The sequence below is a fragment of the Trichosurus vulpecula genome, chromosome 7 (assembly GCF_011100635.1).
Source record: "Trichosurus vulpecula isolate mTriVul1 chromosome 7, mTriVul1.pri, whole genome shotgun sequence".
NCBI lineage: Eukaryota > Metazoa > Chordata > Mammalia > Diprotodontia > Phalangeridae > Trichosurus > Trichosurus vulpecula.
Window position 1 is genome coordinate 258,423,155 of NC_050579.1, and position 26,291 is coordinate 258,449,445.

The 26,291-nt window shown below is 43.6% G+C and overlaps 1 protein-coding gene across 1 annotated transcript in view; it reads left to right on the forward strand.

Moving 5' to 3' along the window:
• NTN1 (netrin 1) overlaps positions 1-26,291 on the forward strand; it is a 379,996-nt gene that overhangs the window by 318,361 nt on the left and 35,344 nt on the right. The window contains exon 6 of the mRNA XM_036767632.1: positions 13,906-13,980. Within this exon, the coding sequence (XP_036623527.1) occupies positions 13,906-13,980 (75 nt within the window). The remainder of the gene's footprint in view (positions 1-13,905; positions 13,981-26,291) is intronic.

The following is a 26,291-nucleotide window of genomic DNA, read 5'->3' on the forward strand; positions in this document are numbered from 1 at the left end:
ACTTCCCTCTAGAGTAAGATAGACTTCTATATTCTACTGAATGTGTATGTTATTCCCTCTTTGAGCCAATTCTGATGAGCATAAGTGCTGCCTGTCCTCCTCCTTGCATTTACCCTTCCACTGTAAAAGCCCTTCCTAATGTCATTCTTGTATATGAGATAATTTTCCCCATCCTCCCTCTCCCTTACCCCCAGTGCATCTTTCTTTCTTACCCCTTCATTTTATTTTTTTGAAATCATCCCATTATCATCAACCCATATCTGTTCCCTCTGCATATGTGTATTTATTCTAACTGCCCTAATAATGAGAAAGTTCTTAGGAGTTACAAGTATCATCTTCCCATATAGGAATGTAAACAATTTAACCTTGTCGAATACCTTATGGTTTCTCTTTCCTGTTTACCTTTTCATATCTTGAAACTTCTTTTTGAAAATCAGTTTTTCTATTCAGCTCTGGTCTTTTCATCAGAAATGCTTGAAAGTCCTATATTTTATTAAATTTCCATGTTTTCCTTTTGAAGGATTGTACTCAGTTTTTGTGGGTAAGTTATTCTTGGTTATAATCCTAGCTCCTTTGCCTTCTGGAATATCATATTCCATGCCCTCTGATCCTTTATTGTGGAAGCTGCTACATCTTGTGTGATTCTGACTGTGGCTCTACAATATTTCAGTTGTTTCTTTCTGACTGCTTGCAATATTTTTTCCCTTCACCTCAGAACTCTGGAATTTGGCTATAATACTCCTGTGAGTTTTCATTTGGGAGTCTCTTTTAGGAGACTCCCAAATGGTGGTTTCTTTTGACTTCTAGTTTAGCCTCTGATTTTTGAATATTAAGGCAGTTTTTCTTGATAACTTTTTAAAAGATGATGTCTAAGCTCTTTTTTTGATCATGGCTTTCTGGTACTCCAGTAATTCTTAAATTTTCTTTCCTTCATCTTTTGTTCATGTCAGTTATTTTTCCAATGAGATAGTTCATATTTTCTTCCCTTTTTTCATTCTTTTTATTTTGTTTTATTCTTTTTTTGATATCTCATGGAGTATTAGCTTCTGCTTGCTGAATTCTAATTTTTAAGGAATTTCTTCAATGAGCTTTTGTACCTCCTTTTCCATTTGGCCAATTCTACTTTTTAAGGAGCTCCTCTTTTTAGTGGATTTTTGTGCCTCTTTTACCATTTGGCCAATTTTGTTTCTTAAGGTGTTATTTTCTTCAGTATTTTTTGGCTTCTTTTTACCAAGTTGTTGATTCTCTTTTGATGATCGTCTTACATCACTGTCATTTCTTTTCCCAATTTTTCTTGTATCCCTCTTATTTGACTTTGAAAATCCTTTTTGAGCCTTTCCAGCAATTCTTGTTGGGCTTGTTTCAAATTCACACTTTTCTTTGAGGCTTTTCTTGTAGTTAATTGGTTTGACTTCAGTGTCTTCTTCTGAGTTTGTATTTTGATCTTCCCTGTACCATAGTAACTTTTTATGGTCAGGTTCTCTTTTGTTGTTGTTTGCTCATTTTTCTAGTCTATTTCTTGACTCTTAATTCTATGTTAGAGTTGGGCTCTGCTTCTGGAATGGTTTGGACAATATCCTAAACTTCAGGTTTTTCATGCTGCTGTTTTCAGAATTACTTCAGAGGATCTATGAGTTTTCATTGCTTCCATGGTGGTATGATCTAAATGGACACTGCTCTCCTGGCCTGCACTCTGATCTCTACCCAGAAAGGGACTTTGTTCCCCTATAGCCACAGGTGCTAGCATTCCTTTTGGCCTGGGAATTGAGTAGGTCTCCTGCTCTTCTGCAGCCACAAACACTTGTTTTCCTTTCTACCCTGGAACTGTGACCAGGGCTCCTCCTCCCTTGTTAGTGACCACAAGCACTCTGGTTTTCCTTTCTACCTTGGAACTGTGACCAAGACCTTTATTCCTCTGTGGCCAACCCTCTCCCACCTTGAACTGACCCAGAACTGCATCTAGGCAATACAACAGTGTCCTGAACCCAGCACCAGCAAAATGTTGCCTGTAATCTCCTTCTGATCATTTGTCTGACCCCTTAATGTCTGGGGGCTGAGAGCTCCCAAAGCTGCTGCTGCTGCTGCTGCCACCGCCACTGCCTTTGAGGCCTGCCTCATATTGCTGCCTCTCCTTCATTGCTGGTCCAAATGCCCCCTGGTGACACAGATCTTTCCTGCCAAACTCCTAAGTTGTCTTGAGCTAGAAAGTTGTTTGGCACTTACCTTCTGTTGGCTCTGCCACTCCAGGATTAGATTTGAGGCATTATTTTAAAATTGCTTGGAGAGTTCATGCCTCTACTCTGCCATCTTCAAGGAGTGTACATTCTAATGGGAGCAATGATAAGTACATGACTAGGTATAGACAGATGATATAGAGAATAAATGGAAAGTAGTCTGAGAGAAGATAGTTAGGTGGATCAGGACAGATGGGATTGGAGCTAAGTCTGAAGGGAGCCTGGGAATCAGAGAGGTGAAGGTATATAGAGAGAGGATGTTCTAAGCAGGGAGGTCAGTCAGTGCAAAGGCTTGGGGGCCAAAGACCCATCTAGAAGTCCCCTGAGGTGAGGACCAGGAATTTATAAATCATTGCCCAGCAGTGGCACATAGGGAGGACACAAAGATGCCAGAGATCCTCACAAACATTGAGCAAGGGACTCATCGTGCACTTAGAAAAGCAAGCAGAGGCACTAGCAATAAGAACTTGAAATTGAGGCGCCGTTGCCCCAGCCAGGAAGGTTGTGGTACAAGGAACTAGCATCGGAGTGGCCAACCAGCAGTGTTCAAGAGCGGACCGTGCATTGTGGAGCCACATTCAGGAGAAGGTCTGAGCCTGAAAACTTGTGATCTTTATATTCGGAGAAGAAGTTGATCAATTCATCAAGAATCCGTATCTGATTCTTTGTATACCAAGAATTTAACCTGTATTATCAAATCTGATCCTTGCAACGACTGGGTAGATGAGGACTGCAAGTATTATCACACCCATTTTACACATGAGGAAACATGTTCTGAAAGTTTGTGTTTTGAGGTTCCAAGAAATTCCAAGACTTGTATTAGCTTTCATGGCTACTGTACTGTGTTATTAACTCCTATTGAGCCTGCAGTCCACTAAAACCCCCGGGTATCTATCAGATTGCTCTCCAGCCATGTTTTCCTCAAGTGTAAGATTTCCTATTTATCCCTATTAAATTTTACCTTATTCAGTTTGACCCAATATTCTAAGTCTGTCCAGATCCTTTTAGAACCTAATTTTATCATCTAATGTATTAGCTATCCCTTATAGCATTGTGCCATATGCAGATTTAATAAGTGGGTCATCTATAACTCTAAAAGGCACTGATGAAAGTCTTAAATAGCACAGACCCCCTGGGGCGCTAGGCCAGAGCCATCCTTGCCTGCCTGAAGTCATTCAGCTAGTAACTGAATGGCCTAGCTAGGATTCGTACCCAGGTCTTTTGCTTCAGCTCTATCACAGCGTGCGTGACATTTGATAAGATGTCTTATATTGCCCTTTTTTATCATTTACCTTTTTATATATAGGTCTCATCTTCCCCACTCAACTATGAAGCTTTAGTGTATAGGGGCTACGTGTGATTTTGGTTTTTGTATCCCTCATATTGTTCAGCACAGACCTCAGTTCAGTTCTGGGACCTGGTGCAGCATGCCCTTCTCTTCCCCACCTCTCACCCTCTCCACCCACCCCCACCTCCACATACATATACACCTTTCCTTCCTAAGAAGAGTAGGCAGAAGTGACTAAAGCGCTATATCCCCGGGCCTTCTTAATGGCTAACAAACTTGTGCCACTGGGGTAGTAGATGGAGCAGTAGATTTGGAGGCAAGAAGGCCTCCTCAGACACTTAGTAGTTGTATAACTTAGAACAAATTGCTTGATCCTTCTGGGCCTCAGTTCTCTCATCCATAAATGAACGGCTTATATTCAATAACCTCTAAGGTCTCTTACGACTCTGAATCCGTGCCACTTTGATTGCTGTATTAACTAGCCACATAACAGCCAACTTTTCCCAACTCTCACCTGCTTTTTTCTCATCTCCATTTTCCTCCGTCCTACCTCATCCATCTCCCACTCCAACCTTGCCCATGTCTTCCACTGTGCCCTCTGGAATTCCAGTTCTATAACGAACAAACTCGGTTTCCATTCTGGACCTTTTTCTCTCGTGCTTCTTCCATCTACTTACCCTCAGTGAGACCTGAATTCCCTTTCTCCCAGATCCTTCCGCTCTAATAACACTTCTGTGTCTATCATCTCTAGCACCAGCTATGCCTTTATTCATACCCTTGACACAGTGGTCCTAGAGGGGAAGTTGGAATATTGCTAGTCACTCCGAAATTCACTTAATAAAAATTCTACCTAGTTCAGATCACAGTGGCTGTTCATATAACTGCCCCAAGACCATTCTCCCTCCTTTCTCAAAGATTTCTGACCCTGGAACACATCTTTCTCCTGTTCTCAACTCCTGCCCTTATACCAGGGGACTTCAGCATGCATGCTAATGTTACCTTCCCCTCCCCGCCTTTCCCCAACCCCCTAAGTTCCCATGAGTTTAATTATCACTTCGGTGCTGATGTTTCACAGATCTGTATATCCAGCCCCCTCTCTTCCCTGAGCTTTAGACCTATATTACCAGCTGCCTTTTGGACGTTTCAGACTGGATGCCTCAAGATATTTCAGACTCACCGCGTCCAAACAGAACTTGTGATCTTTCACTCCAAACGCACCCCTCTTCCAAATCGCCCTTTGTTTTGAAGGCACCACCATTCTGCCAGTCTCCCAGGATCAGGACTCCCAGCTCTCCTTACCCACACATATCAAATAAGTCACCAAATCTTCTTGTTGATAGCTCCATGACGTCTCTCACCACCACCCTCGTTTGGGAACTTTGGCTTCTTACCTAGATTGTGGCAACAACTTCCTAATTGGTGTCCCTGATTCAAGCCTTTCCCCATTCCGTCCATCCATCATCTACACTGCTGCCAAATTTAACATCTCAGGTTCCTATTCTAGTAGCCCACTGTTACCTTTAGGGTAAAAAACAACAACAAACTCCACTAGTTAGCTTTTAGGGTGCCTTGGTGGTCCAGTGGTTAGAGCGCTGGGCCTGGAGTCAGGAAGACTCATCTTCCTGGGTTCAAATCTGGCCTTGGACACTTCCTAGCTGTGTGACTCTGGGAAAGTCACTTTACCCTGTTTGCCTCAGTTTCCTTATCTGTAAAATGGGCTGGAGAAGGAAATGGCAAACCATTCCAGTATCTTTGCCAAGAAAACCTGAAATAGGGTCACAAAGAGTCAGTCAGGACTGAAGAAGAAGAAGAAGAACATTTAGCTTTTAAAGTCTTTCACAACCTGGCCACAGCCTGTCTTTTCAGCCTCATTGCACATCACTCCCCATCCTGCCCTCTTTGATACAGCCTAGTTATCGTTCTCTCTTCTTTGCGTGCCACACTCTATCTCCTATCTTTGGTATCTTGGTACTGTCAGGCTCTTCTGCTTCATAGAGTTCCTTTCCTCCTTCAAGATGGAGCTCAAAAGACTATCTTCCTTCAACATAGGCATTCATCCTCTCACTCATATGCCCTAACATCCTAGTTCCTTGACTTACACTTCCACCCTGCCACAGGATGCAAAGACATGGTCATTCTCTTGATCTTGTCATCAGCCACAAATGTTCCACATCCATGTTCATGAACTCTGACATTCCTTTATCTGATAATTATCTGTTGTCTTAACACCTCTCCTACTGATCTTCCCAGCCTCTCTCCCTTCTATCGCAGCACGTTGTTTAGACTGCTTGCTCCTATGTATTTGTCATATTACAGCTTGTATTTTATCTTTTGTGTTTTATCCTCTCAGTTAGTTTATCAGCTCCTTCAAGATAGGTCTTGTTTCGTTGGTGTATCCCTAGCACTCATCACAGTGCTCTGAACAAAATACACGTTTAATAAATAAATGTTTATTGAATGGAATTGAAAGCTGTACAGAGGTGGTAAAAATGTCTGATCTATAAGCTTTAAGCATGCTTATTTATATTTTTCAATCAGTATATCATATGTGATCAGCTCAAGACTTTTAGCGCATGTAGGTTCTTACCCATTTGTGAAAATTGCTTCTTCATAAGCATTTAGTAAGGGTTCAGATCCTGTCCTCAGTTTTGTGGGTGAGACACTGGCAGAGAGCTTATGGTGAACCTTTCAGGGCATATCTCTTAAATCATTGCCTAAATCTTGGATTTGCCTGTTTAGCATCATAGAATGTCAGAGATGGAAAAGACTTTTGGAAGCTCAGTGGGCGTTCAGGCTGCTGGCCCCACCTTCATCTCCTCCGCGCTCACCTGAGGACCCCGGTGATTCGCTGGTCCTTTGTGCCTTCTCCGTTTTCCACATTGAGGGAGGATAAGATTTATCATTGCCCGCCTCGGGGTCTTTGTGAGGAATTGTTCGGCTTCAGGGCTCAGCGATCGCGATCGAGGTGATTATTGCTGTGACATCTCTTGTATAGTTTCGAGGAATGATCACCACCGCCACACCCACACCCACACCCACATCCACATCCACACCCACACCCACATCCACACCCACACCCACACCCACACCCACCCCACACACATACAAAACCACATATGCATGCAAATCAAGAAACATTAACCAGTGTTTATCCTTCCTGCAAAGAAAAGATTTATTTGAAGCATAGAATCTCAGAGCTGAAAGGAAGCTCAGGAGTGTTGTTGTACAACCTGAAGCAAGAATCCCCTTTAAAACATCCTTAACAAGTGATCTTCCCCTCTCCCCTTAAACTCCTTTAGTGACACAAAACTGACTAGCTCGCAAAACATCCCATTCCAGTATTTTTGTTGTTTGTCGTTATTTATTGTCTGGCTCTTACCTTTAGGAAGTTCCATCTTATAATGAGCTAAAATCATAATCTGAACTGTTAATTCTAAACCACCAATCTGGAGATAGAATCATAGGAACACAGGTCTTAGATATAGAAGGGACCTCAGAAATACTCTGGTCCAACTCCTTCATTTTACAGAAGGATAAACTGAGATTCAAAGATGTTGTGATTCACTTAAGGTCACCCAAGTAGTGAGTCTCAAGAGGCAAGATTTAGACCTAGATCTTCTAACTCCAGAGCCAGTGCTCTTTCCAGTGGACTTAGCACAGCCTCTTGGCCACCAGACCGCTGATGACATATGCCTCTTCTGGGCTCTTAAAGACTTTCTGCTGTGGGGACCTAAAGCCCAATAAATATCATACCATGCATGTAGATTAAGGCTCATTGGATGTGGTAATGGAAGGTGCCCTGCTAGATCATCATCCATTGAATGAAAGAATAGGTCCTCACTCAGCCTTTGGATATTGCTCCAACCGTACACCTGCCGCTCAGGAAAGACTGAAGTGCTCGCAAAGGCATTTATTGCCCCGTGCATGCAAAGGCAACTAAAATGGACTACAGTGACTCCCAGGCTATTATGGGGGGGGATTAGGGGGGGAAGTCAGAGAGAACCTTTCAGTACAGTGAGCAGCAGTGAGGAGGTTTTGCAGCATGACTTACCCAGCTCTCTTTCTCCTGGCATCGATCCAGTTCTCAGCCTGCGCATGAAAAGCTTGGGATGATTCTATTCCTGAGGTGCTGACAGTTCCTTCTAGGAGAGGGGGCCTGGCTGAGTTTCATAAACTAAAGCCAGAAAAGGCAGAGTGCTTTTACTGTGGAAGAAGGAGAATTGGACTTGAAGTGAGGACTGGGTTTGAATCCTAGCTCTCCCATTGAAACTGTGTGACCTTAGGCAAGTCACATATTCTCTCAGAGCCTCCTTTTCCTCAGCTGTGCTTATTCTGTTTCCCTCTCTGGATTTTTGTGAGAAATCAGATGAGATGATCCATGTAAGTTTCTTTGTAAACCCTAAAGCCTTATGTGATTATCAACCATTTTAATGAAGATCGAAGGGGAGGAAGAGGCCAGAAGGGATTGTGAAGGACTGGCCTCAGCAGGGGAGTGGTGCCCCCCTGGTGCGTAGTTTCCCTGGGTTGCTCTCACACAGGGCACAGAAGAATGGACCTGGCCTAACGATGGCACTGTAGATTCTGTGCCCCAGTTTCAGAAGGAGCTTGAAGATCTTTGGTAAAATCAGATGGGTAGGGATGTGTCCTCAGGTGGCATGGGTGCCCACGAGCTGCTCTCAGGCTTGGATATTGTTATTGGGGTAGAACATGCCAGTTGTGGGTTTCTTGGTCTCTTTTACCCACACCCTCCCCATTTCCATCCCCTTTTTCTTCTCTGCTCTGCTGTCTGGTGCCATGGCTAAGAGATTCAGAAATTGCCTATCTTGGATTGTAGTGGCTGTTCACATTGTATTTAGTTTGCTCAAGTCAGCTCTGGCATCTTTAATGTGGTACTCCATGTTTCTCTGCCACTTGGAGGACCAGTTGTGGTTTTGTATCTAATTAGCACATGAGCTTACTGCCCCAGCTTATCTGAGCTTAATGACACTGAATTCATAGGGCAGGACTGGCTTCTGCCTGTACAAATCTTGCCAATGTGCTGCCTGGCATCCAGAGTAGAGAGGTGCCAGATGTAAAGCCCATAGCTGGAATGAGGACATGCTTGGCTCCATCTGCCATATGCTTAGAGATTGGCTTATATCCTGTGAGCAGGCCTGCCCAGCTGGCTTTTGGAACCTAGAAGAAGAGGCACATAGAACATTATAGGAGGGCAGGAAAGTGAGTTGCTCAGTAAGGAAAGAAGAGAGTGGGTGGAAGGAGATCAGCTGTCGAGAAGGAGCCTCTTGGCTCTGGGATGGCTCTAGTTAAGTTGCCAGGCCAATAGAGCAGGTGGAAAGATTAAGGTGGAGGATGGGCTGCTGTGGCAAGATACAGAATATTAGGGAGCCAAGATCATGAACCTGCCAGGATGTTCCTGCTGTGGGCTTGACAGATGGTGGCTTTGCTGTTCACTGCAGCCCTCTTACATGCAGAGCCAAACACAGAGTTGAGAGCCAGGTAGCAATTATCTTTTCCCAACATCTTTTCCTATCACTTGAGGGTTAAGAAAGGAAACAGGGGCCAGTGAGTCACTGGTCACATGTGACCCCTGTGTCAGCACCATCTCCTGTTCCTATCGAGGCTCGTTTCTTAGCTACTCTTACAACATCATAGCATTTGTCTGAAATACAACTCAGGAATCTGGCCCGGAAGATGAGTGTGGAGGGCAGAAGAGAGCAAAGGGGATGGTAGCCAAGTTAGGAGTAAATCCTTGGAAGATGAAACCAAGAATCAACAAGTATTTATTGAGCATCTACTATGTGCCAGGCATTCTATTCTATTAGGTGCTGGGTCTACAAAGACAAAAATAAAACAGCGCCTGCCCTCAAAGAGCATATATCCCATCGGAAGTAGGCTGGAGGAACAGAATGTACACAGAAAACTGAATCAAAATATATACATGTAGCAGGGTATTGGATTGGAACGCTTCCCATGGAGCTGAATGCGCGTGCTTTGGCTCCATGAAGAGGTGCTTTCATTCATCCCCTCCCTACATACAGAATTCATACAAAGTTATTTCTAGGGAAGACAATAACTGAGGACATCAGTCTTCATGTAGGAAGTTATCGCTTAAACGACAAGGTGAAACTAGGGGTTCCAGGAAGCAGAGCCCAGGAGGGACAGCATTCCAGATATTGAGGATCACTGGGTAAGGCAAAAAAAGAGATAGAAAGGTGTGTACTGGGAAAAGCAAATTGGTTGATTTACCTGGCACAGAAAGTATGTGAGGGCTAGTAATGAGCTATCGATTAGGAAAGCTCACCAGTTATTCCATGGCATATTGAAATTGTAGTAGTAGTCGTCGTAGCAGTCTTATGATGTAAGTGCTATTATCCCCATTTTACAGAGAAGAAAACAGGCTGAGAAAAGTTAACTGACTTGCTCAGGGTCACACAACTAGTAAGTGTCCAAGGCAGATCTTGTTGATTCTAGGTCCAGTGTTCTCTCTAGTGTGCCATTTTCCCTCTCAGGTTAAAGAACTATCTTTCTGCTCTTCACAGTCATCCTACCTCAAGGCCTGTTTTTTGACTTTCAGATGAAACAGGCCAAATGACATAAATAGGCTGGACTTGAGCCCCGGCTCTGATCTGTGGAGGGCTCGAAGTTACTGTCTTTCATTCTGAAATGGAGTTTGCATCATCAATGGCAGAGCAGTCTTAGAGCCTTAGGTTTCAGAAAAGATGAGGTCAGAATTTAGCTACTGAGGTATCATAAGAACCACAAAGCCTACAAAATGTTGGGTTCTGCATTGTTCTTTTGAAAAAGACAATTTGTTTATATGAAGCTGGAATCATTTCAGGTGTTACGAAAGAGGAAGGTATACATGGCAGTGCTTCATTAATCTGGAGATCATTTATCTGGTAACCTCAGTGTTCTAGAGCCCAACAGTCAGGAAAAACAGTCCTGAATAGCGTGGGAAAAATAAGAGGTCACAGGGTGTAAGCTGTTGTACCAGATTTCAGGGGCTTACTTTTAGAGGACATAGAAGTGATCAAACAGTCTGTTCTTTCCCCAGCATTTATTAGCAAATGCTTTCTAAAAGGATGGTTATATTGTAAATTTGTCAGAGAAATGAAAAAAAATCATCACAAAATGTACATATCTTGGTAAAGTTTTTTGAAGTTATGTCAGTCATTCAACAATCATTAATTTAGTGCCTACCATATGCCCGTCCTATACTAGGCACTGGGGATACAAAAATAAATGCACGCAGATAAGTAAATACAAAATATACAAACTAAATACAAGTATTGACTTAGGGGAGGGCCCTAAAAAGAAGGGCTTGTATAGGAGATAGCACTTTGGGCTGAGCCTAGAAAAGAACTAGAAAGTCCAAGAGATGGATGCAAAGATGAAGAATATTCCAAGTGGGAAGAACAGCCTAAGCAAAGGCACGGAACTAAGAGACAGAATCGTGTGTGGAAAACACCAAATTGGTCAGTTTGACTAGAGCAAAGAATGCCCTGGGGAGTCAAATCAGTCTAGAAAAAAATGTAGTTGAAGCAAGATTCTGAAGGCTTTATGTATCAAATAGAGTGCTTTATAGTTTATTCTAGTGGCAATAGAGAACCAATGGACCAGGGCAGCTAGGTGGCGCAGTGAGTGGAACACCGGCCCAGGGGTCAGGAGGACCTGAGTTCAAATCCATCTTCAGACACTTGACACACTTACTAGCTGTGTGACTTTGGGCAAATCATTTAACCCCAACTGCCCTGCCATCCCCCCTCCAAAAAAAAAAGAAAGAGAGAACGCATTTAGGGTTAGGAATCTTCTTGACTAAGGAAAAGATTTGATCAAACCTCTGCTTTAGGAATGTCAATTTGGTATGTCTGTGGAGGATGGATTAGAGAGAGGAGAAATGAGGCAGGCAGAATATTGAGAAAACTGTTACAGTAATTGACAGGAAAGGTGGTAAAAATCTGCCACTGGAGAAGGGAACAGATGCACCCCAGCGGTGGAACCAGTAAGACTTGGATTGGTTGGATATGAGGAATGAATGAGAGCCAAGAGTCAAAAGATGACTCCTAAATTGGGTGACCATGGCTCATAGTCCTTGACAGGGAACATTATGAGGAAAGATTGTTATTTATGGAAAGATGAGTTTGTTTGGGACGTGTTGAGTTTGAGATACCTGCGGGACCTCCAGTGGAGGTATTCATCAGATCGTTGGTCATGTGGGACTGGTATTTGGGATGAAGGTTGACTATATAGATTTGGGAGTACTCTGCATAAAGAGGATAATTGAACCATTGGGAGTTGAGGTTGATGAGAGAGTGTCTAGAGAAAGAAAAGAAGTGGACCCAGGACAGAGCTTTGGGGAGCTCAGTGGGTTAGGAGGTGTTGACCTAAATGATCCACCAAAGGAGCCAGAGAAAGAACAGTCATACAGATAGGAGAAAAGCAAAGAGAGAATGGTATGATTGAAGCCTAGGGAGGAGAGAGTATCCAGGAGGGAGTCAATAGTGTCACTGAAGAGAGATCCAGAAGGGTGAAAAATGAGCAAAGACCTCTGGGTTTAGTTAGTAGCTAGGAGATCTCTATTAACTTTGTAGAGGACCCTTGAGTAAAGGAATTGGAAGCCAGACTGCAAGTGTTGGGAACTGAGAGGGCTATGAGAAAATGGCACCAATAATACGCATAAACACCTTTTCCTATGAGCTTGGTCTGTGCCCTCTGTCTCTCAGTTTCTAAGGAGGAACAAATGATATGATAGGTAACTAGGTGGTCTGGTTAATAGAGTGCTGGACTTGGAGTCAGGAAAGCCTGATTTAGAATCCCACCTTGCACACTTACTTGCCATGTGACCCTGGGCAAGTCTTTCCCAGCCAAAGTTTTCTCATGTTCAGAATGGGCACAATGGTGGCACCTACCTCACAAGGTTGTTGTGAGTCTCCAAGGAAACAGCACACTTCATGCACCTTGTGAACCTTCAAACCCTCTGTGGGTGAAAGTGGTTAGGGAGGTAATGAAGCACTGTACTTTTGAATGGTATGGATTTAAGGGTCACAAGTGCCTGCTGCTGAGAGGACTTTCCAGGACCAGCAGAGGACCCTTCGGGAATCTAGCAGTCTTTCTTGTTAGGGTGAAGCAAGGTCAAGAAGCAGCCTTTCAAGGGTCTTGATCTATTCCATCACACCTGGCTTGCTTCGAAGCCTGCTTACTTTACATAGCTTACATTAGCGTACAGACCCTTGAAGGCAGGGGAGAAATGTGAAGCATGGCTACGTGTGTTCAAATACTGCCTTAAGAATGATTGTGTGACAATAAACAAGAGGCCTGATCTCTGTGAGCCTCAATTTTCTCATCTATAAAGTGGGGATGTTACTGCCTACAATATTTGCCTCACAGAGACGTTGTGAGGACCAATGAGATATTGTGCATGAAAGTGCTTAAAGCGTGAGATGAATGTCAGCATTCTTATTATTCACAGCCTTGTTTGATGACACGATGCAGAATTTGTGGGCCATTTACATTGACCCTCTGGTATTTTTTTGCATTTGCTGACACAGAACCACCCCTTGGCTTAGACCCTGATTTTTGATCCACCTGCCGGCCATCAGAAGGCACAAGTCACTACCTCAGAACACTGCTGAGTTGAGACCCTGTGGTCAAGTTCCCTAGTGGGATACTGTGTATATCCTCTGCCCTGCTTGAGATCTCTACTCTGGGATGACCCTGACGGAAGGCTGGGGAGCACTAACAGAACCTTAGCTTGGAACACTGTGTCTCAGCAGTAGGGCCCATTAGAAGTGAAATGTTCTTAGTGGGGCATTTTATTTGCACACTCCAGTAGAGTGGACACTAAAAGGGTTTTCTAACGCTTCATGGGCTGCTAATTTCCTCAGTGACCCTTTTTGTTGGGACCTGACCCCAGCCAGAGGCTCTGTGCGATGAATGCCAGCGCCTGACACAGAACCTGGGCGAGGGGTGACAATGAGGCCTCTATTGGCTTTAATCAGGCTCCAGTTGCATCTTAAGAACAGGGGGAATTTGTGTGGCTCTCAAAAGCCCTGGGTGGCGCAATAATGGAGGCCCCTGGGTCTCCCATGGAGGCCAAGGCAGCCCACAGACAGCAGCTAAAGGATTCTTGAAGCAGGAGGGAGGTGGGAGGTGTCAGGCGGGCAAGCAGGCGGGGGCTCCTTTGTCAAAAGGGTCTCTTTAGAAAACCAGGCCTGCTCTGAATGCCTCCCAAGCTCTATTGGGCGGCCCGATCGGGCCTGACAGATGGATATCACAGGCACACTGCTTATTCAGGGAGCTGGAGCCTCCCTGCCCCTGCCCCCGCCTGCCTATTCATCACCAGGCTAATTAGTTTTTGTCTGTGCTCTCTCTCCTCCCCTGCAGACTGTGATTCCTACTGCAAGGCCTCCAAAGGGAAGCTGAAGATTAACATGAAAAAGTATTGTAAGAAGGCCTATGGTGAGTCACAGCGTTTCTCTCCTAGGGAAGAAAAAAGTGCAAGCCTATGGGGGGAGGGGGCAAGGAAGGAAGGGAGAAGGAAGGAGGGAGGGGGGGAGGTAGGAAGAAGCGGGGGAGAGGGAAAGAGAGGGAGAGAACATGTGAGTGAGAGAATGTGTGCATGCGATCCTGTGTCTGTACGTGTGAAGGTCAGTGTGCCCGTGGTAGGGCATTAGGTGCTGATGGGGCGCTGCAGGATTTCTATGCAGCTCTTTTGAGATCGCAGAATTTCTTTCTCTGGAGACTAGGGAAGGTCGTGAAGGGCCCTGATCCTACAAGGTCCCCTTTCCCTCAGGTGGCTCACAGGTATGCAGAGGGATCTGGACCATTGGACTGAGTTTTCTGGCCACACACTCTGCCCTTGAATACTTCCTCCGGAATTTAGGCTGTACCCTTTTTTTTTTGCCACTTCCCCTTAAATTTAGGCTGTATGGTTCTCGTGTGTTTAGAGGTTTCCCCAGAACTTTCTGCTGCTATTGGTCCAAACCATTGACCAGTGCAGAGTAAGTAGAAAGAGCTCTGGACCTGAACCAGGAGTCCTCTATTCCAGTTCTGTTTCTATCACAACTTGCTGTTTGATCTCAGAAAAATCACCTAATTTCTGTGGGCCTCCATTTTCACATCTGTAAAATGAGAAAGTTCGACTAGGTGAGTCCCTGAGGTAGGTCTCTTCTAGTTTGACACTATGTAATTACTATATAATTATCATTAACACTATAGAATTCTATGATCCTGACACAATCCCTGTAGAGAAAAGACCTGATGCTGTGGGAGAAAGAATACTGGATCGGGAGCCCAAAGACCCAGTTTGAGTCCCAGCTCACCGAGGGCAAGTCACCAAGCCTCTCTAGGCCTCAGTTTCTTCATTTGTAACTTCATCTGACTGGATAGCCTTTGAGCCCTCTTCCAGCTGTAAATCTAGGATCCAGTGATCTAAAGGCCTGAGATGATCTCTGAGGTTCCTCCCTACATCCTAAGATTCCATGAATCTCCTATTTTCCAGAGGGGGATACAGAAGATAAGGATAGGTTCATAGGATCATAGATTTAAGGTCAGAAGGAAATTTGGAGGCCATCTAGTCCAGCCCTTTCATTTTAAAAAGGAGGAAACAGAGCCTAAGGCCAGTGTATGTGGCCACACTAAGTGTCAGAGGCAGGATTCCAAGCCTGATCTTCCTGGCATTGTAGCCACTCAATCATGATGCTTCTTACTCAGGCCAACAATTCCATACCTTATCATTTAGAAGAATCCTAAAACTCTTCAAGGGCAAGTTGGACTGACGTAGACTGAGGTTTCTTCTGAAATGCTGAAGATAAGCACGACCACAGCCAGATCCCTCCCCTGCCTTCCTTTGCTTCTCTTCCCCTCCTTTAATTATTTATTGGAAGCCCAATGCTGCCCAGCACTGTACCAGTCACTGTGGAAACAAGGTAGAAGAGGTACAGAACAGAAAAGCAAGACCGCTTGGCTTTCAGGAGCCCACGATTTTAGCTGAAAGAATAAGATATATATATATGTGTATATATATATATGTATATGTGTGTGTGTGTGTGTGTGTGTGTGTGTATATATATATGTGTGTGTGTGTGTATGTATGTATATATATATACACATACACACACAGGCATATGCATACACACCCCAGTGGATAGAGCCTGGGCCTAGAATCAGGAAGACCTGAATTCAGATATGGCCTCAGAAACTTACTAGCACTGGGCGAGTCCTCTAATGTCTCTTTGCCTCTGTGTTCTTATCTGTAAAATGGGGGCGATAACACCTACCTCCCAGAGTTGTTCTGAGGATCATATGAGAGAGCACTCAGCACGGTGTAATTATGTGCATTTACTTAGTACTAAGGGCAGATGTCCCAAGAGAGTGACTGGAGTGAACTGAGAAGGGAAAGCATTTAGAATTATGCCGGGAAAAGCCGTAGAATATTAGCCTCTGGATAGATCTGTGAGGTCATTTAGTCTACACACTTTATACACAGAGAAGGGAGGGACTTTCCCAGTATCCCAGAGTCAAGGGTGGCACCTAGGTCTCCTGATTCCTAGACTGGTGCTGCCCCTTATTGTACCATATGTGTGTGATGACTGTCAGATAAGGGCCCTGTGCTAGAAAGTACAGTAAGGAGAATTTAAATGCGGTCCAAAAAGTCAAGATTAACCCTGTCTTGTGATTGGACTGGCCTCTTGCATCATGAAAGCCAGGACCCAATTCCTGATAGAACCTTTTAGATTTGTCTCCTGCCAAGACTGAGACACAAGGAAAAAATGGTGGCTTCTCTGGCTGACAAATCAAGCCAGCTGTGTCCCCTGGCTTCAGACTAACTTAGAACCCTGGGTTCTGGATTCCTGGGGGAGATAGCATCCTCCCCTTCTAAGCCTCAAGCTTTCCAAAGTAAGTACCTCAGTGCTTGCTACCCTGGTCATCTTCGTTCCATCTTTCGCCCTCTGGTATAAAGAATCCCATTTTATCCCTGCTAAAAGTAGTGACCATAGTCCCAATCAACCAGTGCATGGTAGAGCCAAAAACTAAGTCCAAGGCCAAGAAGGCAAAAGGAAGGAGTATGTCAGTTGGGAAAAGAAGAGAGAAAGGAAAGAAAGGAAAAAGGAGGCTAAAGGAGAGGGAGAAAGAAGAGCTAGAGAGAAAGTGGAGGGAGGAAGCGGGGCGGGGGGGGGGGGGGCGGGGAGAGAGAGAGAAGGAGAAGAGGAGACCTGTCAGCACCCAGGCCAGGTGGCCTAATTGTTCAGCATCCCTAGTCCACACACACCCCCACCAAGATTTTCAGCAGCCCCTCACCCCACCCCAGCTGGGACCCAGATGTCTGGCAGCCCCACCATGTAACCCAGGGCCTCTGTTTTGCTGTTGACCCAGACCCCAGATCCTGACTGAGTCAGCTGCTTAAAGCACAGGATTTTTATTTGAAAAAAGGACTCAGAACCATGAAATAAATGACGGTGCCCAAAGGAACCCACAGGAATTCAGGAAACTAAAACAACTTGAAAAATCTTACCCAGGTTTTATTCTTTTGTGGGTTTGTTTTTGTTTTGTTTTGTTTTTTATATTTAAGCAGAGTGGGATACAACTAAAGCAAACAGACCAGATCTTCTCATCCAGCAGCCCAGACTAGTCTCCTAAACAACAGAGATAAAGCCAATTGACAGCTTTTGAATGTCAGTTCCAAAGTTGTAGCCATAGGCATGTAAGTTCAAGTTATCTCCAAGTTCAAATAAATTCCGAAAAGCTCAGGCTCATTTCTTCACACAGACAGTGCAAAACCTTCAGACTTCCATGGGAAAAATAAACCTTTATTTCAAAACAAACTTTGAAGTTGTTTAAAGAAAAAAGAAGAGCTATTTGCTGAGCCCATGCTGAAACAGTGGGAAAAGGCTGCAAGGTTATTCTGAAATGCTCTTCTCGAGAGCTTCTTGGCGTCTGCAGAGATTGTGAGAAGACCTTCTCCCTCCTTCCCTTCCCTCCTCCTCACCAACCCCTGCCATCCACTGCCTTAGGAAAAAATAAATGAGTAATCGAGTCTGAGGCTGCCCTAGCTAATTCTTCTCTGTTACTGGCCTGGTCTGGTCTTTTGGAACTTAAGGGAAGGGCTTCAAACCTGTAGTTGCTGTGAATACCTCAGTGACTCCTGCATAGGTATACTTCTGGGTAACAGTTTACAGTTCTGTAAAATGGACATCAACTTGAGGGCAAGAACCATAATGGGTACTTGGCATTATACCACTGGGGGTGGGGGGATGGGAAAGGTGGTGGTGTTGGTTGTAGACCTTAAAAGGTCACTTTATGCAGAAGTAAATTTTTGTTGTTGTCTGGTTTTGGAGGTGGTCAGAGTGAAGTGATTTGCCCAGGGTCACATAGCTAGTAGGTGTCTGAGGCTGTATTTGAAAGGGCCAGTGCTCTAACCACTGTACCACCTAGCTGCCCCTACAGAAGCAATTTACACAGGTCAGCATCATTGCTGTGCTTCAGATGTCCTTTTGAACTCCCATCTGTACTTTGGAGCTCAATTCAAATGCCAATTTTCAATAAGCTTAGCCTGATTCCCTACCTAATCCCATTTGTAACAACCTTTGCCCTTTGATCTCTGGTCCACTGATTACATAATGCTGGGAATCTCTCACTCTCTCATCTCTGAACTTTTGTACTGACTATCTTGAATGTCTAGAATGTTTTTCTCTGCTCACTTCTGCCTCTTAGAATCCTTGGTTTTGTGTTTCTTCAAGACTCATCTTAAGTACCTCATTCTACAGGAAGGGCCTGCCGACTGGCAATGCCATCCCCACCAAGGTCACCTTGTATCTACTCTGTGTACACGCATGTGTGTGTGTGCATGTGTGTGATATACACATATGTACTAGTGGAGTGACTTTGGCCCACATACTTTGGGGCACCCTGCATGGCAAACATAAGGAGCGACCTTCTTCACTAGGTACTGTCTCCTTTCCTCCGTATCAGGATCCAACCCTTCTTATTATCAACAAACTTATATTCTCCCAACTTGGTTCCATGGGATTGATTTGATATCAGTCTCTGACCGTGTCTGACCCACTTGACTAAAGGTTGGGGAAAGAGGAAACCTTTTTGACCCTATTCTAATCTTTTTATAAGTCCCTGTATGGCCAAAACTCTGCATCCACTTTTCACCTGGGGATGCTCCATTTCAGTGCTGCCTCTTCCTCTGCCCGAGCTGTTTCTGGTCATGGCCATGTGCAGAATGAAGTTACCTGTGTGACCCACCTCCTGTCCCTGAAGTTCTTGCTGCTTTCCAAGTGTCTTGTGGGATTCCTCTAGACATATCCAGCCTGGGGCAGGTAGTTCCCCTCCCTCTGACCTCATAGGCAGAGCCGGTAGGAGGTGGGGCACGTACGTACACAAAACACACGTGTGTATGTAATAATCATATGTTGTTTTCTCCGGTTCCCATGTTCTTTGAACATTGTTGCTGTCTAGTCGTGCCCAAGTCTTTGTAATCCCCATGGACCATGCTGTCTATGGGGTTTCTTGGCAAAGATACTGGACTGGCTTGTCATTTTCTTCTCCAGCTCATTTTACAGATGAGGAAACTGAGGCAAACAAGGTGAAGTGATTTGCCCAGGGTCACACAGCTAGGAAGTGTTCGAGGCCAGATTTGAACTCAGGAAGATGAGTTTTCCTACTCCAGGTCCGTAACTCTTTCCGCTGCACTACCTAGCTGTCCTTCCTTGAACGTAGGAATTATTTAATTTTTTGGTTTGTATTCCCACCCCCACCCCCCGCAGGTGCTTAATAAATGCTTGCTTGATTGTATCAGGTTCCTGTTTCCTAAGACTTGACAAGTAATCAACCAAAAATTTATTTTAATACTTGTCAGTCAGTCACAAGCATTTACTAAGTCTCAGTCACTGTATTTAAGCACTGAGGATAAAAAAGAAAGGCAAAAACCTGGCCCCCTGCCCTCAGGAGGCTCACAGTCTGTGTGTGTGTGTGTGTGTTTGTGTGTGTGTGTGTGTGTGTGTAGTGTCCGTGTGCACTTTCATGCACTTACATTCCAATAAGGGAGAGAACATGCAAACAACTCTGTGTATAAGAGAAATAAACAGTATAAATGGGAGGTAATCTCCAAAGGAAGGCACTAGCAGGTGGTTGGGAGTGGGTGGGAGACCAGGAAAGATCTCTTTCAGCAGGTGATTATTAAGCTGATAAACTCAAAGGAGGCAGAGGTGAGGAAGGAGAGCATTCCAGGTATGGGGGATAGCGTGAAAGACGCAGTGTCCTGGGTGAGGAATGGTTAGCAGGCCGGTGTAGGCCAGCTGGATATCAGAGAGGAGGTGAGCAAAGTATAAGAGCCCAGGAATGGTAGGAATGTGTCTGTGAAGGGCCTTAAACACCAAAAAGAGGATTTTACCTTTGATCCTGGAGCTAATAAGGATCCACTGAAGCAGAGTCCAAGAATCAGTGAGGAACTGTGTAAGAAAGAGCAAATTTGAAAAATGTCCCCTCTCCCTTCATAGAATTTCCCACTCATTTGAGGACACTAGGCATAAGCATTAGAGAAAGTAAATCAGAGTTGCAGCTATCATGTTAGCGTTCAGTCATTTTAGTTGTGTCTGACTCATTGTGACCCCATTTGAGGTTTTCTTGGCAAAGATACTGAAGTGGTTTGCCATTTCCTTCTCCAGCTCATTTCACAGATGAGGAGCTGGGGCAAACAGGGTAAAGTGATTTGCCCAGGGTCACACAACTGGTAAGTGTCTGAGGCCAAATTTGAACTCAGGACTATGAGTCTTCCTGACCTTGGGCCTGGCACTCCTTTTTGCCACCTTGCTGCCCCAGCTATCATATATCATGTTGTAAATTAAGACAATTAAGACAGATATTGGAGTTCAAGGAAGTGGAGTCCTTGGGGACAAATTATCATCTCAAAGTTCATGATAGATAAGCAAGTTAGACATTTTCCGAAGTGCCTACTAGATTTTGGAAAAGTGGATTTAACATTTCTCAGTGAAAGAACATGTGATACTCCATGGCTTAAGATTCTGCAGGATAATTTGGCCCAAGATGAATGGTATATTCTCAAGAACAAGATTCCATCCATACAAACAGAAATAATTCTAATAAGAAGAATAGGTAATATTTATAGGATCATAGATTTAGAGCCCAACCCTCTCTTTGATGTCTGAAAAATTTGAAGCCCAGAAAGGTGACTTGCCCAGGGTCACACAGCAGCAAAGCCAGAATTTGAACTTGAGTCCCCAGACTCTAAATTCACCTCTCTTTCTACTACTTCCATGTAGCATTTAATGAGACATATGTACACTCACATCCAAGAATAAAGTAGGAAGGAAATATAGGTAGTAGAAGGTAAAACAAGAGAATGCCATAATCCTGTAGCTATCAGGAATATCAAAGCACAGACTAGCTGAAACTTGTGATTAATCAAAGGGACAAAAAGAGTTTTGTTTTTTAGGCTGAGGGCCATAGGATTATTAGAGAAAGGGATAGAGCCACTAATGAGGCCAGTGCGAGAATTGAGAAAGGGGAGAAGGCAGAATTACTCAACTCCTGTTATACTTGGATTTTCTCAATCAAGGAAAATTATCTTTGTACTGGAAAGCAAAGAACAGAAATGGGAACTGAAACTCCAGATAAGGAGGGAGTAGTAAGGAACTTCTTAGCTGTCCTTAATGAATTTAAGCTACCAGACCCAAATGAAATAAATCCCAGATTTATAGATGTGATTCATAAGCTGCTCTCTTTGAAAAATCACAGGGAATGACAGAGCAAATATCCTTATTTTCAAAAAGGGGAATTGCGATGGAAGCTGAGAGACAAGAGTCTTTTGGTGAGAGGGAGATGAGATACTCAAGTTCAGCAAGTCCAAAGCAGAACTTCCCTCCATGCCTTATCTAAACTTCCCTCTATCTGTTGAGGGCTTCACCATCCTTCCAGTCACTTGGAAGTGATTGGATTTCCTTGACTCAGTGATACCCTTGACTGCTTGCTTCACCTGTCCCACATGTCCAACCAGCTGCCAAATGGTTGCATTTCTGTTGCCACAACATTTCTTATATCTGTCTCTTCTCTACTCACATAGCCCACATTGCCTGACTCATCACTTCTTTCCTTGATTATATTAGCCTCCTAATAGACATGCCTATCTGAAACCTCTCCCTAATCCAGGCCATTATCCATCCACACAGCTGCCAAAGTGATTTTCCTAAATTGGAGATCTGACCCTCAACCCCCTCAAAAAACTCCGGTAACTCCATGTTACCTTCTGGAAACACGTACCAGTTTGGTCTTTAAAGACCTTCACCACCTGGCCCCAACCTCCTTTTCCAACTCATGACTCCCCTTCACAATATGGTCCAGCCAAATCGATCTTCATCTCCCAAATCTGTGCTTTTGCTTTGGCAATATATGTCATATCTAATAATAAGATGAGATTTTAAAAGGAAAAGTATAAAGTTCTATCCCTGGGTTTCAGAAATAAACTATTTAAGTATTGGATGGAGAAGATATGATAGGAAAATTGTTTATGTGAAACAGAACTAAGGGTTTTAATGAACTGCAAATTCAATATGAGTCACTAGTGTGCCGTGACAGCCAAAAAAGCTGATGCAATATTAATCTAGATTAACAGGATCACAGTATTCAGAACAAGAAAGGTGATGACCTTAATGTGCCCTGTGCTGGGCACAGAGCATGGGAGGGAAGATAGTTTTGTTTTGGACTTGTTGAATTTGAAGGTTTACCACACCCCTCCAAAAAAAAAAATCTTGTCTCCCATTTCCATTGCATTTCCCCCTTTTGAAAACATCTGGAGTAACATCTTCTGTTCTGGATACCACATTTTAGAAGGACATTGATAAACTGGAGCATGTCCAGAGAAATGTAACCAAGATAATGAGAGGACCGAAGATCTCATGTCGTAGGAGGATCAGTTGAAGAAACTAAGCATATTTAAGATAGAGTACAAAAGATTTCAGGGAAGGGGTAAGGAGGAGACTTGGAAACTATATTTGAGGATTAAATGGTATACTGGAAAAAGTGCTGAACTTAGATCCAGTCTGCCTGAATTCAAATCCTGGCCCTGAAACATTTTCTTTGGGACTTGGGACTCAGCCTCCTTATCTGCCCACTGAAGGGATTGGATTAGATGGTTTCCAAGAATTCCTCCAGCTCCAAATCCTATGATCTTAATTATTTGAAAGTATATCACAAACAATTGTTTTGCTTGGCCCTGGGATGGGGGCAGGGCAGAAATAGAAAGAAGGAGTGGAAATTACAAGTTCAGTAAGTTGGTATCAGCTGGAGCAGAATGACAGCTACTCATCAGATCTGTAGACTTAAGTTAGATGGTCTCTTGTGAGCAAGACTGTAGAAAAGATTCCTATCGCTAGAACTAAGGGCTGGAGTGGACGATGCTCTCAGATGCTGCCTAACTCCTGAGATCTTAAAAGTGCCTCGGACTAACCGACACACTTCACTAATCTCTGCCTCAGTTTCCCTAGTTGTATCATGGAGGTAATAAAAACACCTATCTCACATAGTTGTTGTGATCAAATGAAACAACATACACAAAGCAAACAAACCTTGGTGATTTATAAAGATAAATGCTAGCTATTATTATTATATTTAAACCCAAGTATAGGAGGAAACCTTACATGTGAAAAAACCATAAAACTTTAGTATTAGAAGCAATCTTAGAAAGCAGAAATCTCAAGTTCATCTCCAAAAATAAATTGTAAAGGTAGAAAGAAGATCCCTTACTGACACTGTAGTTCAGTGGGTGGAAGGAGCCTGTGACTGGAGTTAGAGGACTAGGTGGTTGTATGTAGTCCTAGCCACCACTCCATGGATTGTGGCCATGGGCAAGTCATCTGGGGCCTACTTGAACTTTAGTGTTTTTAATTTGGCAAACATTGACTTAACCCAGGATATTTTCCTCATCTGTAAAATGATGAAGCTGGACTAGATGTTCTCCAAGGCCCTTTCCAACTCTTAAATCAGCATCATCATAATTATAGTTGACCTGTTTTTAGTTCATTTCCTAAGTGTCGGTATGGGGTTTTCAAGAATGAGGTAGGATTGTAAAACTTTCCTCGTGATTTTTCTCCCCATAGAACTCAGCTGCCCTCGGCATCAGGAGGATGACACTGGGGAAGGGCCTTCTTTTCAGAGACCCCTTGTAAACAGGCATTAGTTGAGGGCAGGGGGCATTTTAGAATGAGGACTAGGACAGAAGAAAAGCTTGTAGAGGCCCTAGAGTGGATAATCACAGTTCTCTGACTGACATCCCAGTGGGGAGCCAATTAGAAAACACATTTCCTCAATTTTATGGGGCCAGAGAAACTTGAATGTTCCAGAAGCTCCTAATTAGAATTACCAGCATTACTTCCCTGACCTAAATCAGGGGCTATGGTCCAGACTGCCCAGCTGAATAGAACCTTCTTTCCATTGTGGAACTGAGCAAGGCCATATGCGTCATTGCTTTTCAGAACTTTGGTGACTCTGATAGATATGGTAGTTCAGAGTTCCATGTTTCACTGTCCTGGCACCTGCAAGTAGTGTATAGGCCTGGCATAATATATTGTACCTGGTAGACACTTCTTAATGTTTGCTAAGTTAAATTGAATCAGATATGCATCAGTAAGCCAGTTTAGGCTCCTTTCCTTCTCTAATTTCCAGAGAGCTAGAGTTTGAGAGGGGTTTGAACCCCAGAATTAATTTGCTCTCTATTTCTGATATACCTTGGTGTGTTGGGCCTTGTGGATGGGATAGTACAGGCTTTGTCAGAACTGAGTTCAGCCCTTTTGAGCCAAAGAAAGAGTTGGGGAGGAGAAGAAAGAGGGAGTCACTATTGTGATCTTAAATTTGTAGGGATGGGGAGGATATTCTGTGCAAGGGGAGATTTCACTTCCCCAGTCAGCTGAGTTTGTTGCTAAAGTACAATGCTAAGAGATTGGGATCATACAGGATTTAGAGCTGGTGTGTGTGGCAATAACACAGGTAGATGTGGAGCTGGCTGAATGACTCTGCTCGAATAGTAGTTTCATATCAACTTGGAAGAAAGTTTATAGCACAGCTCCCCAAGAGTCTGCACTTGGGAATGTTTTTACCAGTGGCTTCTATAAGGCCTTAGAAAGCATGCTTACGGGTGACCCAAAACTAGGACTGATAGTTCTAGCACATTGGATAGTTAGAGTCTAAGAAGATCAAAAAAGTTCAGAATGGCCTAATCTAAAAGGAAATTCAGCAGAGTTATGTGTGAAGTCTTCTGCCTGAGTTAAAAAAATCAGCTTTACAAATATAGTTGTGGAGATTGTAACTGATCACAATTTGCTATGTATCAACCATATAATATGGCAGTCAAAAAAGTTGATTCAGTCTTAACCTTCATTAAGAGCAGCTTAGTGTTCAGGACTGAACAGCTGACACCCCTGTTGTCTATACTGTGCTAGGCAATTCAGGAAGCATTTACTAAGAGGCACTGGGAATATAAAGACAAAAAGGAAACCGTCGATGCTGAGGCTGTATCTGGATAAATCCAAAACACACATGAAGTAATTCAGTCAGATACCACTACCAATTGGGGGGACCATAAAAATGGTACTTGAGCTGAATCTTGAAGGAAACAAGGGACAGTAAGAGGTGGAGGGGAGGAGGGGAAGCATTTGAAGCATGTGAGACAGCTTGTGCAAAGGCTCCGGAGGTGGAAAGCGTGAGAAACAACAAGTAGACCTTTTAGTCTGGAATGGAAAGTTCAGGAGGGAAAGTGATATAAAATCAGTTTAGAAAGATAGGTTCCAGCTAGATATTGAAGAGTTTTTAATGCCAAATGGAATCGTTTGCATTTTTTCAAATGAGGAACTACTGAAACTTCTTAAGCACAAATGAAGTGTTAAGACCTGCGCTTTAGAAATATCAACATATAGAGGATGAATTGGAGATGGATGGCAGGGAGACTAACGAGGAAGTTATGGACTGTTTTGGTTGGATCACATATTGAATACTATGCCCACTTCCAGGCACCACAGTTTAGGGAGGACATTGATGAACTGGAAAGCTTCTAGAGAAGGGACTTTGAGATCATGCTCTATGAGAAGCAATCAAAGGATGTTTATCCTGAACAGGAGAAGACAAGGGGTAGACATGATCACCTTCCTCAAGTATTTGAAGGGTTGTCACATGGAAAGAAAGATTAGACTTGGCGCCAGAATGTAGGATTACTTTAGTAATGAGTGGAATCCATTTCAAAGGCAGAAATGCAGGTTTAATATAAGGAAAAACTTAGTAATCATTAGAGCTATCTAAGAAGTGGAATTTGGTGCTTGTGGGGAAGGAGTTGATTTCCTTCACTGTAGGCCTTCTACGGTGGAGTGGATCAGGGGGCCTCTGAGGACCCTTTTCACCCTGAGATTGTCATTTTCTGAGATAAGGTTCAATCTTCCTTCTCCCAGTTTTCGATAAGGAAACCAAGATGCTAAGATTTACCACTGCCGTACAGGCTGTCCAGCACAGACTCCAGAGTACCTGTTGATGGTGATGCACTTTAAAAGTGCCTGTTCACTAATTGACATCAAACCCCAACATATTGCACAATCTCTTAAATGTAAACTTTTCTCGAAAAAAGTTATCTGTGCTCTTTGCCTCCATTGCCCCACATTCCAATCACCCTTTGCAGCCTGGCTTACAACAACATTATCTGACTGTTCTTTTAAAAAACATTCCCTCCTAGATATCTGACCATCATTTTTGGTCGCACGTGTTCT